Source organism: Falco cherrug, chromosome 9, assembly GCF_023634085.1.
Source record: "Falco cherrug isolate bFalChe1 chromosome 9, bFalChe1.pri, whole genome shotgun sequence".
NCBI lineage: Eukaryota > Metazoa > Chordata > Aves > Falconiformes > Falconidae > Falco > Falco cherrug.
In genome coordinates, this window is record NC_073705.1 from 39,321,037 (window position 1) to 39,338,281 (window position 17,245).

The window sequence follows — 17,245 nt, forward strand, 5'->3', positions numbered from 1 at the left end:
ACAACAACAAACCGGGTCACGTGAGGGGGGGAGGGGGCGGGGGCGCTGGTGCCGTCACGTCACGTCGCGTTGCGTCACGCGCCGCGCCGCTCGTGCCGGCTCGCCCCTGGCGCGGCGGGGCGCTTTTCCCCGCTCTGCGCGCGCGCCCGCCCCGGCGCCATGGCGGGCTCTCGTCAGCGGGCGGCGCGGCCCTGAGGGGAGCGTCACCGGCCCGCCCGCCGCCGCGGTCCTTCCCCGCTGCGGGGCGGTGGTCGCCCACGGCGGGCGAGGGGAGCCCCGGCATTGTGCACCCGGGCCGCCCCCCCCCCCCCCCCCCCCCGGGTCTCAGCCCGCAGCGCGCTCCGCCGCCGCGGCGCTGCTGGTAAATGGCTGCTGCGGGGTGGCTGCCCGGGCCTCCCCGTAACGGCAGGCGGGGCGCCGGGCAGCGGCCGCGCCTTCCCGAGGGGCGGGCGGTGGTCCCGGCACACGCTCCCGCTGCAGGGCGCCTTGTGGGGCCGGCCCGCGGCTGTGCGGGGCCTGGTGAGGGGAAACCCGCCAGGGGAGACCGGAGCGAGCCCCGCGTGTGTCGTGTGCCGGCCGGGAGCGCTGCCGGGAGCGGCCCCCCGTGCTCTGGAGGCGGAACGGAGCTGAGGGTGGGAGGCATGTGCACGATACAGCTGCTGCCGGGGACGCTGCCGGGCCTGCGGGCTGCCCGCAAGGGTTTGCGCCCGCGGGCTGAGCGCCTGGTGGGGATGGATGCTGCAGTCTGTTACCGTGGCGCTTGGCCTTCTGGGCTACAGGAATGTTTGGGGAGGGGGAGCCTCGGCACCCAGCAGAACAACAGCTGTTTTAGGAACGGGCCCTGTGTAGCGTACGAGAGCGCTGATGGTAAATTGCAAGGGTTGCCATTGGGGGTTTGCTCTAGAGGCATTCACAAATTCATTCTGTTTCATATCGGTGTTCCCTGGTGGGATGTGTGCAGCCAGTTGCTGTGGTGGCCTGTGGCTTTCCAGGGATCTCTTCTGTTACGTAAACTAGAGAGACAATCCTTAGTGGCTGACCTCAGTGCTGAACTGTGGACCACCACTTTATAGTAAATACAGAGGTAACATGTGTGGGCATCCTTCAACACAGTGTCGCTTTCTACCTGGAAGTCTTGTCTGGATAGAACTCTGCTGCTTTCCCAGGACTTCTGCTAACAAAATTTTGATCAAAATTTCATGGATATAAACGTAAATATTTTGTTTATCATTATTTCTTAACATCACGAACTATTTGCAGAATAGTTCTGCTGAATTTTATACAAGTGAATCCCTAAATTTAGTGGCAAGACCAGGATTAGGCAGGTAGAGTTTCTCCCTCGCAGGCCTTGATAACAACAGCTTCTAAAAAAGCTTTGCGTTAAGATTGTTGATATGTGGTTTTTGGCTTCAAAAGGGATTATTTTATCGATAACTGACTTTATAGGTGGAAGATGTATTTGTAAGCAGGTGTGGGTGTGCGTGCGTTATTTTTTTCTTTTTCTAGTTCTTTGGGCTATTAACCCCCCCAAAAAAGATGTATGTGACGTTTCTCACACTAACTAGATGTGAATCAGAACATTTTTATTATTTTGTGCAGACTTGTAGCCAAGCATTTTTTCTTGTAGCTGAGGCAAGATGATTTATTAAAAAGCACATGCCAGATGCTTTTTGTCAGCATGTAAAGGAGAGGTGTCACTTCAATATTGTTTTGGTGCTTATTTATGTGAAGATTGTGTTCTAAGGAAGAAAATACGTTGAGTGATACAGGTGTATGATCTAAAGCTTTCTGTGAAGGTTTTGGTGAGGAAGTGATCGAAGGATCCTAAACCTGATTCTAATGTTAATGGTGATGTTGCAGTAGTTACCCCAAAATCGGGAAGTCGGTCTGGTAGTGCTTAGATCCTCTGCTATTCCTGCAACTCTGAGCGCGTGTGGGGACAGGGATGGAGCATGAAATGCAAAACTCACTTGAGCTATATTGTGCCTCAGACTTCTTGGGAGTGTATACTCTGTCCTCAGGAAGCAAAACAAAGTCAGTTGAGAAGAACTGGTACAGGAAGATTTGATGTATTGGAATAAATTCAAATAGAGATTTCCAGATCTTGGTGTTTTATTTAAGGAGCCATTTATGACTTTTACAAGTTGATGGTAAACCTCCTGTTATACTGAACCAGAATTTAGTTTCACTCTTGGCTCTAAAAAAGCAAAATTGCTGATAATGTGTTAGGAATGAATAGAAACGTTTTGTTCGTGGTTGAGTACACAGAACAAATACGACATTTCCTCACTTTCAGTACTGTTTGCATGTTCTGAGCAACAGAGCAACACTAGCCAAAATGTGTTGACACATAAGCTGTGCCATCTCCTGCACTGCGATTCTCTTTCAAATGAAGTTTGTCCTGAAGGCAATCTTTTTTTTTTTTTTTCCCCTGCATACTGTGTGCAGGTTCTCTTGCTCTCCATTTTTTTTTTTAATGATGCTTTGCTGTGAGTTCTCCTGCTGAAGTCAGTAGGAACAGTAAAAGACTGAGTTATTACTCAGTATTTTGTGTCGTGTCCCCGTCCCCCCCTCCCCCCAGACATACAGACTGCACCGTGGGACCCCTTTTGCCCCAAGCATTGGAAATCTCGGGGTGAGGTGGCAGGGGACAGTCGATAAGTGTGGTCACTGCTCCAGTTTGAATCAAAGCCCTTGTTTATTTGGTCTGAACAGACAAGAGGATAGCAGAGACCAAGGCTTCAGCGAGCAACTTCCCTGTGAACAAGCAGCTTGCAAGTCTCAGGGTCTTGCCATCTGAATCCCGCTCTTGGACCTGCAGCTCACCTTGCAGCACAGAAACAGCCACTGAAAGATGAGGGGAAAAAGGGTTAAAGAGCCTTCCCTTTCACCTTACGCAAATATGCAAGAAATACTTGGACATGAAAGGTATGTCAGGAGTGCTGTTGGGAGGAGGGACAGCTGTTTGTTTTTTGTCCTCCCCCAAAGTACAATCTATTTAAATATTTACACGATCTCTTGCTAAAAGGCTTTCTTTTCTTTCCTATACTTTTCTGGTTTATTATTAAGTTATGAATAGGGGAGAGGGAGAGATTTGTAATTGCTAATTCTTCTACTTTGTTGAAAATAGTATCTGTAGTTTTGATTACTCGGAGAGGGATGGTAATTTCACTGAGGCTTGTGCTTTGCTGTTTAATATTGTTCCTTCTTTTCATATACTTTATATCTTTTATGATCTTAATAGGCTCTCTGAACATACAGTAAAAACAGGACATTTCAGACAATACAACCTTGAAGAGAAAGTGGAATGCTAATATTATATGCAAATCATTTCAGAAGATTGATAGTATAGATTAAATAAAGCACTTGTAAATGCAAGCATTATATATTCAGTATTTTGTAAACGGTTCCGAATGGCCGCTAGGTCCTTCACCGATGAACACACACCTGTTGTAGCCTTGGTCACACCCTATTTATCTGTTCTGTGTAGACTCTCCTACTAGGTCACTGCATCTAAAATTGTAGAACTAGTCAAGGCACCTACTTGGGTTAGTTCAAAGAATCAGCAATATTTAGTGACATGAAAGCATCTTGAATTACAAAGCTCTTGCAAGGGTGGGGAAAGTAAAAAACAGAGCTCCTTAGGGTCCAGAGAAAAGACTTCAGCAAGTTATCAATATTACACCTAGGAAGTAATTTTTAAAAGATCAACAGATGAGAGGAGACACTGCAGTTAAACATGTCTGTGGTCTTTGTTGGATGAGACCTTGATCATTATTCACAGTTCAAAATTAAAGGTATTTTAGCTCAACGTAAAATGAATTTTATAAGGAATGTTCTGCACGCAATGTGGACAAGACATAATTTGGAGGTGGTTTAGCATGAGGATGGCTCTCTGATTTGGCAGTAGGCAGTAAACATCTCATGTTCTCTTTTCACAGTCATAGTTTTGTCAGACACGCAACTGATGTACAAGAGCTGTTTGTTTTGAAGGGTAGCATGCGTGTACCCTAGGTAGCCTTCAAAGAGTAAAGATTCCCCCTTTACTGTTGAAGTGCCTGATAGAGCTCTGCAAGGCTTTGGCAAGGTCAGTACTTCCTTCTCTAAAGTTTGCAGCCCTGTGATCGTTATTTTGGAAATAATCCTTTACTCTTTTCTATAATTACCCATGTAATCCCTTTGTCAACGACTGCGGCGAAACTTGCAATTAGAAGTTAAGCAGAAAACACATTTTAGTATCTGTAGGCTCAGGTGGAGGAAAGATTTCAAGTACATGCCTGATTTTAAGTGGCCGTACATGTGACGGTGTGATCTAAATCTCAGATAGAGCTGGAGTTTAGTTAGGGTCCAGAGCTCTTTTCGGTCTGGGCATGACCGACGGCTCAATGGTGAAGTGACTTTGGCAACTACAAATCCCAGGGAGCATTGCCACTAGGAGGTTTGTGCAGCGGATTGGCATGCTGCGGGGGCCAATGGCCGGCACTGGATTCAAGAAAATTCATGTGTGTCAGCTGCCAGTATTAAAAAGCACTGCGAGAGCGCTGTAGACCTGAGTGGAAATTGCCTCTCTCTTGGGGCTGCCGCTAAACCCTTGCGTGAGCTTTGCGTTGATATTGTATTTCACACCCCCTGTGCCTCGGCTTGAAGAAGCCGGCTGGACTAGTCCAGATGGATGAAATTCTGAGCTGCAGACCGGATGACCTGGAAGATTACTACAACTTGCTGGGATGCAATGAACTATCTACGGTAAGAGCCATCCCCACCTCCCCGCCAGGCTGATAACGTTTTGAATGTGCTTGTCTGTCTGCAGGGGAAATTTGAAGCTGTTTATCTCTGCAGGCAGGACTATTTGAAATGCATTGTGAACCTCCTTTCTTGCCACGTTTATCTTCTAGTGGCTCCCTTTGTGAAGCCCAATTTTCTGATCTGTATAGTGATGTTAAGATCCTAGAATAAGACTTGTATTGAAAGTGTCTTATAGGTCAGGATTATGTTATAGATACAGCTGAAATAATGGTTTATTCATTAGTTTAATTCAAAGTGTGATATGGTTATGAACTGTGAGCTAACTGCATAAATTTGACAACATTCTAATACTACTTTGGAATGTACTTCTGGTTCTAAAAGATCAAAAAAGGCATTTGAATGCAACTAATACAATGAATGTTTGTAGCTGTAGATCACTGATAATGCTATTGAGTCTCTCAGGTTTTATACACATTGTAAAATTTTTTTAAAAACTATTTGTTGGTTGGAAGGATACCCAAAATTAGTATCTTTTTTTCATTCATCACATTCATGATTTTTAAATGCTAATTGTAATGACATTCCCATACTAGTTTTACTGATTTGTTTTGGTAGCAGACACATACTTTATAATGAGATTTAGCTAAGCAATTGTTGAAGGCTTTGTAGCTAAAACGAGTGTTGTTCTTCCTAAAAGTGTGCATATAACGTTGTTTGGATAGTCTGAGCTAGTGGTATGCTAATATTTCTTAATCTAGTTGTTACATTAACTGGAATTGTTTTGGAAGAGGAGTTTTGGTTACTCTGCTTAATGAGGGATGTATTCAGTGTGGATAAAAGCTGTATTTTGCTCAGTAAATTTAATCAGATGCTCTCATCTGTCCCAGTAGTCAAATGCTGGGAAAATAGCTCTTTCATCATACTAGTAAGCATCTTCAGCCTGTTACAGAAGGTAATTTAAAGCTTCTCCTGAGGTAACTGCTAAGAAGTCACCCCAGCAGAGGGCGGTGTTAAAGTTTCGGTGTAGGCTTGTTTCGCAGATGCTATTTCTCATTTACTACCTCTCCCTAATTCCTTAAGGGCTTAGCAATTAATGAATAGCTCAAGTACATATGATAATGATTTTTCAAATTGCTTAAAAATGAAACTAAAAAGATAGAATAAACGCTAATGGGTCCTGAAAAATAATCTGTCAAGTGTTATTTGTTGAGAGAAGCATTTGACATGGGAGCAGCTAATATCTCAAGTTGACTGAGTGTCATTACTGCCTTCCCTCAGGATGGTGCACGCTACTTCTAACATTTAACAGAAATCAGATGCGTTGCCAGTGTTTTGCAATCACATTACTTTGTATATGCAGTCAAGCATTTGTAGCTGCACAGGCTTCTTTGGGCATATGCATGACATTCCCAGCTGCAGTACTTTTATCTAAGCTGCTGAATATTCCAGCCTTGATCTGACCTGGTTAAGCACAAGGACGAGTAGTCTCAGTTTCTATAGATTTTCCCTATATTCAGATAAATATCCGTGTTCATTCTTGGCTTCTTATAGAATTGAGCTCATGGGCACCTAGTTCATCTTCAGGTGTGAGAGAAAGAGGGGAGATTTAAACTAAATTCTTCTTCCAATAACAGTTATTCATATATAGTAGGTATTGGATACCTTGGATACTATCTCACTGGATATATTATATAAGCTTCATATATTTTGTATAAACTTCCTATAATTTTTTCTTCTACTGAGTTTTTAATTTAAACTGAAGACTTCCATGCTACCCCTCTGCTACTGTACATATTTTAACTTTAAAGTTCCCCTTTATGTAACTAAGTTTTGGCGATGGTAGCTAGCTATATAGTATTTCAACAAGTTATCTGTACAATGTGCATATTGTTAAGTATTTTACTGCCTGGAAATATACCACGGTATATCTGTCCTTCTGGAAGAAGTTACCAAGAAGAGTGAAAAGAGTAGAATTCTTAAAATACCTCTGTCGACCACATTTTTCCCAGCATATGACAACAAAATTTGGCCAGCTAGTTCAGTGAACTGGAATTGTATTCTAAAGAAAAAAAATCTTATGAGCCTTAATTTTGAAATAAATCATTTAAATTGTATGTAAATATCAGGGTTTGAAGGATGAGGAATTCATATAAACAACCTTTCTAGCATGGGAAAGAATAGCAGCTAATTGATATCTTAGGGCAAACAAATTGTTGTGAAAGCTGAAAATTTGGAAAATCTAAGCTGATGCCCACTCCAGTGGTTTCCTGTATTTTTTTAACTGTTAATATGCCTTTGTTTTTCCAGTGGTTGTAATGCTTTATTGCACTATAAACTGTGTGGGAACTTGTAATAAACTAATATATGCCAATATGCTAATATTGATTATGAATTTATTCTATTCCAAGCCAACCTTTTTGCACAGCAAATTAACTTGAGAGGAAAAATATGAACTACTAGTTATCTGGCTTTCGGGTATCCAAAATGGAAAAGTCATGTGGTGCTGGCCAGATTTCCTGTGAGGGGGATATGGAGAAAGCCCCCCAGTCCCACAGATTGATCTTCAGCGGTACAGAAGGTCTTTGCTTCCTGCAATGAGACTTCGTTAAAACTTAGAGTTGATTAAACAAAGTGAAGAACAGCTGAAATGATGCATTTTGCCTACGTGGTCAAATGTGAGGAAGGGGTTTTGCAAATACGATCTTTACACATTTTTCTTAAAGCCAAATTGCCATATTGGTTGACTGAGCTTCACAAAAACAAGAATAAGGATGAGCGCCTGGAAAATGAAATTAAATAAGCAGTGTCACTGACAGATGGTTGTTGTTACCTATTTTGCCTGTACTAAAGCTTGTAAAAATGAATAGGAAAAAAAAAAATCTGTCTGCGTTCTTTGTTGTTCCTCCCAACCCCTTTCAAAAGCAAATTTGAAAATCTTTTCTGTGTGTATTTACTCACTTTGAGTCTCAACGTTCTATTTAGGTTGAACAAATTATTGCAGAATTTAAGATTAAAGCCCTTGAATGTCATCCTGACAAACATCCTGGAAACCCCAAAGCAGGTATGTATTCTTCCCAGAAAACCCCAAAACAGGTATTATGCTCTTCCCTGTTTAAAAACAATCTGTTTTTCTTATATTAACATGACTAAGCTATTAAATTCAGCCTTAAAACTTTATTAAATATACTTTTTTCCCCCAATATATTTTATCATGTCGTATTGAGCATATTGTCTTTAAATAGCAAGCTTTAATATTCTTTTCTAGCAGTTGCACACTCCTAGGTGATAGAGCAGGAAGACACTTTTTGAGGTTTTTTTTTTCCTAGGACTTTCAATTTTTTTTCTTTCTATGATAGAGCATCTTTTAATCCAGAAATTATTGATGGCGTGTATCCCTTTCTAGACTGTTGAAGTTGGCCAGCATACTTGCGTCAACGAGTTAATTTGCTTCCATGAAACAAGCCCATCGGGAACACATTAAATGTACTTCAGTTTCTTTTAATGTAACTTAATGACTGGAAATAGAGAAGCCAGCACCACCTGCTTAGCCATCTGTTAGCAGAGCAGCAGCTCACGTTTGCGTTTATGAAAGCGTGCAGTTCATCATACCTGTGATGGCTAAGCAGCCCCTGAGTTGTTTGGAGACAATCTTGCCCCTTCCTATCTATGCAAGATAGCTCTAATCAGTGCCCACCGATGTCAGAATAGTTGATATAATAAAGGTTGTTCTGACCATAATTATGGTCTCCACCAAAAATTTGTTGTAGAATAATTAAATATGCTCCTCATTTTAATTAATGCACACAACTTCCTTTGGATTCCTCGTATATGTTTAACTATAAACTGAACAACACAAGAATAAACTGAACACTATAGCGTACCTACTTGTGTGAGTTTGACCTCATCCACACCCTCCTTCAAGAGAGCAGAGCTGGGAGTTCAGCAGGTGTTAAATGAGACATGCACTCCGGTGCCTTGAGCAGAGCTCTCGGCAGGGCTTGGCTTTCCTTACTGATGTGCCATCCTAGCCTAGAATCAAGAGAGTTGATGGTGGGGAATGTGGGTGTTAAAAGGTGTAATAGGTGGGGTTTTTCACTTTGAGATTCCTTGACAAGGACCCCCCTGAGATTTGGTGTTTGAGAGACAATCTATCACCTATTAACAATGACTTGATCACTAATGTTTAATTTATTCTAAATGACAGCACAAGTAATAGTGAAACCAATGAAATCGACTTTGCAGAAAATTCTGGATATTGCAGCAGGGAAAATATTCCAGTGCATGGTCCTGTTCTGTCTGCACCACCCCAAAGTCCGTCCATCCCTCTGCCCCCAATTAATTGAAACGAAGTAACTCAAAAAGGGAGGCCAGGTGCCAAATGTTGGAGCAGCTTTGTTTGTCAAGAAGAGATAATTTATGCTCCGTTTACCTGAACGTGCGCTATTTACTTTAAATACCTTTTTACAGTACATTACTGGTGAAAGTTTGTATTTTTTATTTCATCAGCTTAAATCTCAATAAAGAGTAATTAAAGTAGACCTTTTATTTGTTAAAAACTAATAACACTAGAAAAAAGGAAACCTAATAGAACTGCCCCTTCAAGCTGTTGTCTGCTGTTTAATTTACAGCTATCAGTTTTGATTAGCATTTGGGCTTAGTTTATTTCAAAAGAAATCTCTCTAATTTGTAAACTGGAATAAATGAATAACAATAATAATAGATCATGGTAACATAGGTGACACAGAGATAAAATCTAAGTCTTTATAACCCTTCTACAAACAGTAATATGCAGCTGCATCCTTAGTAACCATTTAATGAAAAATTAACTTGTAGGGGAAAATGAGAGCTCTCATTCATGCAGTCTGGTATTCAAGACAACATTTTAGCATATGTAGAAAACATGCCTAATAAAACGCACAAGTTACTTAATTTGAACTATATTTAGATTTCTCTTTTTGCTTGTCTCCCCCACCCACCCACTCATGCCGCCTTGTGCTTTGCTCCGAGTTCCTTGCTGCTGTGGACCTGTGTTCCTTCTAAGCCTTAAATTCTAGTATGATTTCCCTTGTCGAGGTTGTCTGCAGGGGGTGACTTGTGCCTTTTGCCTGCTGTACTTTGTAAGTTTCTCTGAACTTAAACGTAGGAGTTTTTGAAGCCAGTAGACAAATGAGCAAGCATTTTAGTCTTCATTTGAAAAGGGTATGAGTTGTCCACCGAAGGTGCTATGACCCTCAAGCCAGCTAGGTCTGTGCAAAGCTGTAAGCAGAACAACCCTATACCTTTATCACTTAGTTCTTCTGTCTCCTCTACTCTGTTTGCTCTAAGCCATTGTTGGCAGCTCCCCTTTCACAGCTGGATTAATTTCTGTGAAAATGAACATTGGCTTTAGTGTCTTTTTGGTTTGTGTTCTAGTGGAGAACTTCCAGAAGCTACAGCAAGCTAAGGAGATTCTTGCTAATGAAGAGAGTCGAGCACGTTATGATTACTGGCGACGAAGCAAAATTGCCATTCCATTCCAGCAGTGGGAGGCCCTGAGCAATTCTGTGAAAACGGTGGGTGTTAGGTCTAAGTTTGGGCCTTCAGGAGGAGGGGAGGTAGGGCTGGGCAGAGAAAATGTCGCAGTGAGTGAGGGGATGAGTTACAGCGCTTCTGCTGCACTGGTGGGTTTTGAGGATGGGAATAGTAGAGAGTTATCCCTGCACTAAGCGTGTTAAGGAAATTCAGGAAAAGTTGGAGGGCTACAGAAGCCCATTCACAGAAGGGTTTTAGGCTAGTAGGTTTCGATTGAATTTATCAAGTTGCTGCTTTTACGTGTACTATATGACGTTAAGTAACTTAACTGTTTTGAAATGCTTCAGCACACCTTGCTTTTGTAGGAACCCTTCATTTATTGTCAAAGTTAGATTAAAGCTAGGACCTTTGTATGATATAGTCTTCTTTTGGGATATTGCTTATCAGCTGGGTTTTCATGTCATCTGATTAAATAAAAAGCTAACTGAAAAATCTAGGACATAGGCTCCTTGGAACTCTGGCTTTCACACAGGTCTTTGGAGACACCCTGCTAGGCTAGTGGGGTGATTTGTGACAGACAGATGTTCTGAGGGTTGGTTTTCCTCCTAATTTTGCTAGTGAGGTAATTTGGTAGTGTGTTCCTAGTAGATTCTAATTCGATAACGTTTAGGTTTTATTTTTTTTCTGCCTTACTAGGGTGAATGACAGTTACAAGTCTATATTACATTTTAAGGCAGGTGAATGTCTCCCTTGCCAATTCTACCCACCTCAATTCTGCCCACACGAGAGGTTTGAGAGCCCCTCCCACTAAAGCGTTACGCCTGAGCGTAGATGTTTGCTGGAAGCATCCCATCAAGTTTAGTTCAGTTTCAAACAGAAGTCACCCTACAGACTAATAGTAAATCTTTCCAAATGGTCTTCCTTTCAAAGGGCATCTTGAAGTAAAAGATAGCTTTGAAAATGGATGTTTCCTAAGTCACTCAAGCCCTCTTAAGGTGTCTGAAGTCATGACAGAAGGAACTGGACAGAAGACCTTTAGAATTACTTGGTGCATTTGTACTTTTTGTTGTTCATCCCCACCTCACATAAACTGTCCTCTCACATGCTATTTGCAGTGTGTAACCATGCTTTCCCCTATCCTATCGACCTGCAAGCTTCTCTCTAATATGTGCTTATCTTATGATACAAGAAAGAAAAGACAAGTTAATTAAAATCTTTTAAAGCATAGGAATTTGTTCTTTGTTGCTTTTGCATTTCTTTAGTCAATGCACTGGGCTGTCCAAAGTAAGAAGGACCATATGCTGGAAGCTCCTGACTTGAGTAATAACAGCAACGTAACTAATGAGATTTGGACCCAACAGACTGAAAACAATGAAGATGGATTGTCGGATGGGAGCAGGGAGCAAGGAGATGTTGCAATTCCTGATGCGAGACCACAGTCTTCAAAGAATCCAGACTCCCCAAGTAAGTGAAACCAGCAGTTACAGAAAATTGCAGTATCCAGGGGCTGGCCTGAAATTAGTCATAAGAAATTCTTCTCTGGAATAATATGTTTAACTGGTAGCTTTTTTAATGTGGTTTTAGGTTGGGGTTTTGTTTTGGGTTTTATGGTGTTTATTTAATTTTGAAGCTTTCAGACCTTTCTTCCTACCCCATGTTTGTTTGCTTGTTTGCTAGTAAAAGCGCAAAGAAAAAAAAAAGTATTCTTCTCAAACCAAAATAGAAAGTTCAGTTTTGCTGCTATATCAAGATGGAAAAAAAGCAAAAAAGACAATTATTTTCAGCAATTTAAAAAAAAATATTTAAAAAACCTGTTAAGTATTTAGGTATTCTTTTTTTTTTTTTATCCAGCATTCGGTACTTTTGCACAGTTTGCATGTGATGAGTTAATGAGAGCTAAAAATTGAGACTTGAAGGCTTCTTTCGTATTTGAATAGATTTTTTTAAAGAATAGTGCAAGCACCAGAATAAATGTGTATTTCAAAAGCTGTCATCTGACAGTATTTCCTGGTTTACTCACCACAGTGGCCACCCTCTGTTCTGCTTGATCCTTCAGGAGTTTCATTATCTTAGACTTACGTTATCAGATAACTATTATTAAATTCCTGTCATTTCTTCCCATCTTGATCAAACAAGAAATGAAGTTGAACGGTGAGGGTAGGAAAACCTAATTTAATTCCAAACATTTGTGGGAATGCAGAAAATATGTAAGAAAATTCTACAAACAAATTTATATGAGGGGTAACTGAAAAGTTTATATTTAAAAATTACACTTTATTATATTATTTGCTATTTTTTGGTAATTAAATCATCATTTTATGCTTTGTAGAACAGTACAGTTTCAAAGTAAAGAAAGCATCGTTATGTTCCTTGTAATGGTGAGCTTTCTTTGGAGGCATCTTCTTTCTCATAGTTTTTTTTAGTTTTAATTTCCAGAGATTTCAATGGGAAAAATATAAACCCATGAAATGCCTGATTTATCCAGTGGGCATATATTTATATTAATGAATATTAGAATGTATTTATTTACCAGGGCCTGTATGCATTAATTGTTCACATTTGATGTTAGGATGGTGATAATACTTCTGGTTTAGTCCAGGAAAATGTACTATATTGGATTCCACTTTTAAGCTGGGATATTTTCAGTTCCTGTCTGCTGGTCCATAAGAATTACAGGCTACAACTCCATGTAGCTATTTCAGCCTGAATAAGAGATTTTAACACTAAGTCTGGTAATAGGTTTCAGCTTCCGGATACAGGAAGATCACATTTTATTATTAACAGCCCATAGAGCTTACCAAACGTAGCACAGGGTCTGAAAAACTCCCTTACTGCCTTGTATGTGCACGGACCATCAGTGCCTTCTCTCCCCACTGCTGCCTTTCACGTACTTGAAGATTTATCATGTCACCCTCTACCTGTTCTTCTTCAGATTAAGCAAATGCAATTTGTTCAGTTTTTCTTTCTAAATCCTCTTTTCTGGGCTGCCATGCTCTTGCTGTTCTCCTTTGGACTCTTCCCAGCTGATAAATAACTTGAGTTTGGTGTTTGCTTGAGTTCTTATTCAAACAATGCCAATAATGCAGAGGCTGTCCTGGCTAGTCAAGAGCACTGGAAATTACCAATTTTTACTTATTATTTTTGCAGAAGATTATCAGGTATTATTTCAGACAACTTAGTTTTATACATGTTTATAATAATTTTCTTGCCTTTCTCTTTTTCTCAGGATTTTCAGAGGCAAATTACTGGCACTTGCGTTTCCGCTGGTCAGGGGACGCTCCATCAGACCTTCTGAGGAAATTCAGAAACTATGAGATCTAAAATATGCAAGAGTGTGCAATCATCTGTTCGACAAGTCAGTATTTTTTTGGTCAGCAGTTACTTGTATTTTGTATTCATTCATTGTGATGTGAATGTTTGAATAAATGTCTGAATACTGATTTGTTGCCACACACTCTCTGAGCATTACAGATGGAGGTCTTTTTGTTTAATAAGCAAACTTTAATAAGCAAAGCTTTTTTCAGTATTAAAATAAAGTGATTTTGTGAAATTATCTAACATGTTATGTATTGTATCTTGTATTCTTAAATACTGTGTAGTGAATATTTTTCTCCATTCTGTGATGTTACGAGGAATGTACTCTCAGTAGAACCAAAAGTCAACGTTAAGACTCCAGCATATCATCCTATTCAGTGATGATTTTCCAAAAGTGTATGACAATGTACTTCAAACAAAACTGTGCTTGTTTCTAAACTGTGTACTCTAGTTCTCCATTACTGCAGTGATTTACAATGCACGCATGCACAATACTATTACAAATGTAACTTGTTGGAGAATTGTGATCTTAGGATATAGATGAAATAAGAAGGTTCTTATTATCCAAGGTCAAGCACTCCTAAAAATCACTTGCTTTCTATCTTAAGTACGCTTTTTGCTCCAGCTATTTACTTTGGAAGGCAGTTCCAGAACTTCACTTCTCCAGTTAGCAACTACTTCTTCTAAAGATTTATTGATGGACAACTGATACCCCTTGCATCTGTGCCAGCATTGTTCTGTGGCTTAATAGTAATTTCCCTCCCTGCTCTTGCCTGGTAGACAGGGTCCTGTCGGGGTTTTGTACGGTGAGGAATGAAGAATTGGGGCAGTCAGCGTTCATGTGTACAAAATCTCACGTTAAATGGTTTTGATATTTTGATATAGAATTGTCAAATCCTACATTGTGCTTGTTGATTTTGTATTTTCTTTTTTCTCTGTAAACCTGGCTAAATAGGTCAGGTATCAACATTGTGGTTTTGTGCAGGCAAGTGATTCCATCAGCAACAAATAAAACTGCATGCATCCAGAAAAGGGTTGTTTTCATTTTTAATATTTAAATCCTCTACCCACCACAGACATCCCTTTCGAATTTCTTGTTACTTGTCCACTCAGTGGGTAAAAGCTTAAGGGATTCCAGTTATGAATCTTGGCCACCTCCATGGAAAGTCTTACGTGAGAACTACAGTCTTCTCGAACACGGCATCAGTGTTACTGCGTCTGTCTCTCCCTGAAGTGACATGTGTGGCTCTGCCGTGCAGGGCTATGATGTGCTGACTGACCTACTGTGCTTCTCCTGTTTGCTATAAATCGTAACATGAGTGCCCACCAATGGAACCCTGATAATACGTATTTCTTATTAGCCTCGTCAGTAAATTTATTCTCGTGCCAGTTTTCTTTCCAGGGGCTGATCATGTTAATGCTGGTTGTGTTTGTACCAGTTTTATAACAGCTCGAAGTACTGGTGTTCTGCTGATACAGCTACATTGATCCTAGACTTGATGGCATCAGTAGCAATAGCTGTTTTTGCAGCACATCTTTTTGCTCATCCAAAGCTCGCTCTTTTGATTCTACGTGCTTGTCCCTTGCATGTTTGGCAGCTGAAAACATTATAGAGATTATTAATTCTCTGCAATATCTGCTAAATGTAATTATAAATTTTCATCTAGTGCATATACTGCTTTCCTTTATATAATGGTATTTGCTCAAGAAAGATTTTCAGTGTGTTTTATAAGGAGGAACTAAAGAATGTCAGCAGAAGAAACTCTAGTTTATGCAAAGGATACAAAAGTAATCAGGTGCAACTTTTGTCTCTGGCAAAAAGATGGAAATGCAACCAGCTAGAGTAATTTGAATCAAACGGCAGCTCGGATCCTCCTCTCCCCATTTCACTTGCTGGTCAAGGGGAAGGGAGGGGGTAGGTAGTTGGGTGGATGATATAGCACCTACCTGGCTGGTTTCCCTCGAGCAGTGGGTATACAATAGACCTTTGAACAGCAAACTCATTTTTCGTATCATTCAAATGGCATGATGTCATTATTAGCCACATATTACATGGTTTGTTTTGGCAAAGCACCTTTAGTTATTTGTTCTGGATGAATAATTGCAGGTATGTGGGAGATCCTTAGCCCAGTGAAAGTTGGTAGCAAAACTTGCGCTTTACAACATACCGGATAGAGATCAGTACTCTCATTTGTATTTGCCCTAGTGAAGGGGACAGACCATTAACTGGTGCTCTAATACACCAGTGCAGACTTTTTCTCTGTAAATGTATGTGTTTAACTTAAAATGGTCCAATTTTCTGTATTTGTCAAATGGAGTTGAATTAACCTGTTCCCAGCAGAGCAAACCCAGAGGCAAGACAAGCAAGAGGAAGCTGTGCAGCCTGTTTTGCTTTTGGGACATCGTAGGTGGGACCTGGCCAGCAAGGACAGTGAACTGGAATAAATGGGCAGCCCAGATCTTCCTCATGTTAGAAAAGAAAATAATAAGGACCTGACAAATTAGTCCATGTTAGATCATTCAGGACCCATCCCCAAGCATAAACTGCTTTTTTTTTTTTTTTAATACATAGTATTTTTAGACTTTTTTTGCCAGTAGCAGGAAAAGATCCAGCAAATGTCCAGCATGATGTCATCCACAATGACATGGTGCTTTGCCCTCTGCATGGTAAGCACATCACGTACCTCACATGCTTAAATAATCATTGGAGCAGGGGCTGTAAGGTGGATCTCTGAAGGTCTGCATGATGTGATTAAGAGGCAGTAGAGTCAGGGATACAGGGTTTTTCAGTGGCCAACAGAGAACTTGGACTTTCTTTGCAAAGTGGAAACAGCTGCAAAAGGACAGTTGTGGGGGTGGGGAGCAGCAGCAACAAGCCCAGATACTATAAATTAGAAGGAGAGTCTGTGAATCTTAAGTTGGGGGAAGAGGACAGCTATCTGCAAGGGATGTTGAGGTCCCATTTGCTTTCTTCTTCTCTTCCTGTGAGTTGTTTAGGTAGGTAGCAAAGTGTCCTGAACCTTCTGGGTATCTGAGGGGTCTGACCTGGTGTGTGCTCCCATTACACAGCCATGGAACACTGCCATGCTTGAGGGCTTTGTTAGCTCCAGCTCTGGGTCGCTTAGCGTAGCTTGGTATGAAAGTAAACAGGCCTGGGAGGTGAGGCTGGGTCCTGTGGAGTCTGGTCAAAAGTACTGATTAAACTTGGACATTTTCGACTTGTGAGGACTGATGCAATTTCAGCTGGAAGTTATGAGAGTGCAGGTGGACGTTGATAAAATACAGAGAATAGGGCTGCTTGTTTAATACAGAGTTTCTAGGTCCCTGGAATTGTATCAACCAGTTTTTTAATATCAAAACCAAAGCAACTTTTTAGCCAGCTGTTTACAATGAAACTGAACAGCTTGGGGGGGGTCTTGAATTATATAAAATTGATATATGTTTAATTACTGCTGTCATGCTTGTTCTTGTGCAAATGCTGAATATGTAAGATTGAGAACATTCTAGATCTTCACAAACTTGTTGTTTTGCCAGCATTTCCCACATGACAATGTAAAAGTTAAAAGTTTTGATGGTTAATACAGGCAGTATATGACTTAAAGTCTTGGGCTGAGTAATGCTGAATGATAGGTAAGGTTGTTTCCTGAATGCTTGTTTTTCTCTTTAAGTGAGA

General features: G+C 40.7%; 2 protein-coding genes across 2 annotated transcripts; both read left to right on the plus strand.

Moving 5' to 3' along the window:
• The first annotated feature begins 33 nt into the window (after positions 1 to 33).
• On the plus strand, positions 34 to 4,353 carry LOC129736750 (uncharacterized). The gene is made up of 2 exons (XM_055719692.1): positions 34 to 867; positions 2,716 to 4,353. The coding sequence occupies exons 1-2, from the start codon at positions 366 to 368 to the stop codon at positions 2,856 to 2,858; spliced, it is 645 nt and encodes a 214-aa protein (XP_055575667.1). The 5' UTR covers positions 34 to 365; the 3' UTR covers positions 2,859 to 4,353.
• A 177-nt stretch (positions 4,354 to 4,530) lies between these two features.
• Positions 4,531 to 14,604, plus strand: DNAJC12 (DnaJ heat shock protein family (Hsp40) member C12). The gene is made up of 5 exons (XM_027817116.2): positions 4,531 to 4,746; positions 7,729 to 7,807; positions 10,159 to 10,298; positions 11,520 to 11,721; positions 13,484 to 14,604. Exons 1-5 carry the CDS (start codon positions 4,669 to 4,671, stop codon positions 13,576 to 13,578), a joined length of 594 nt encoding a protein of 197 aa, XP_027672917.1. The 5' UTR covers positions 4,531 to 4,668; the 3' UTR covers positions 13,579 to 14,604.
• Positions 14,605 to 17,245: the final 2,641 nt, after the last annotated feature.

Excerpts from the sequence above, each read along its gene's own strand:
- LOC129736750 (XM_055719692.1), top strand. The coding sequence starts at position 366 with ATGGCTGCTGCGGGGTGGCTGCCCGGGCCTCCCCGTAACGGCAGGCGG. Across the intron at positions 868-2,715 it reads AGCGTACGAGAGCGCTGATG|ACAAGAGGATAGCAGAGACC; the intron begins GTAAATTGCAAG and ends TGGTCTGAACAG.
- DNAJC12 (XM_027817116.2), top strand. The coding sequence starts at position 4,669 with ATGGATGAAATTCTGAGCTGCAGACCGGATGACCTGGAAGATTACTAC. Across the intron at positions 4,747-7,728 it reads GATGCAATGAACTATCTACG|GTTGAACAAATTATTGCAGA; the intron begins GTAAGAGCCATC and ends CGTTCTATTTAG. Across the intron at positions 11,722-13,483 it reads AAAGAATCCAGACTCCCCAA|GATTTTCAGAGGCAAATTAC; the intron begins GTAAGTGAAACC and ends TCTTTTTCTCAG.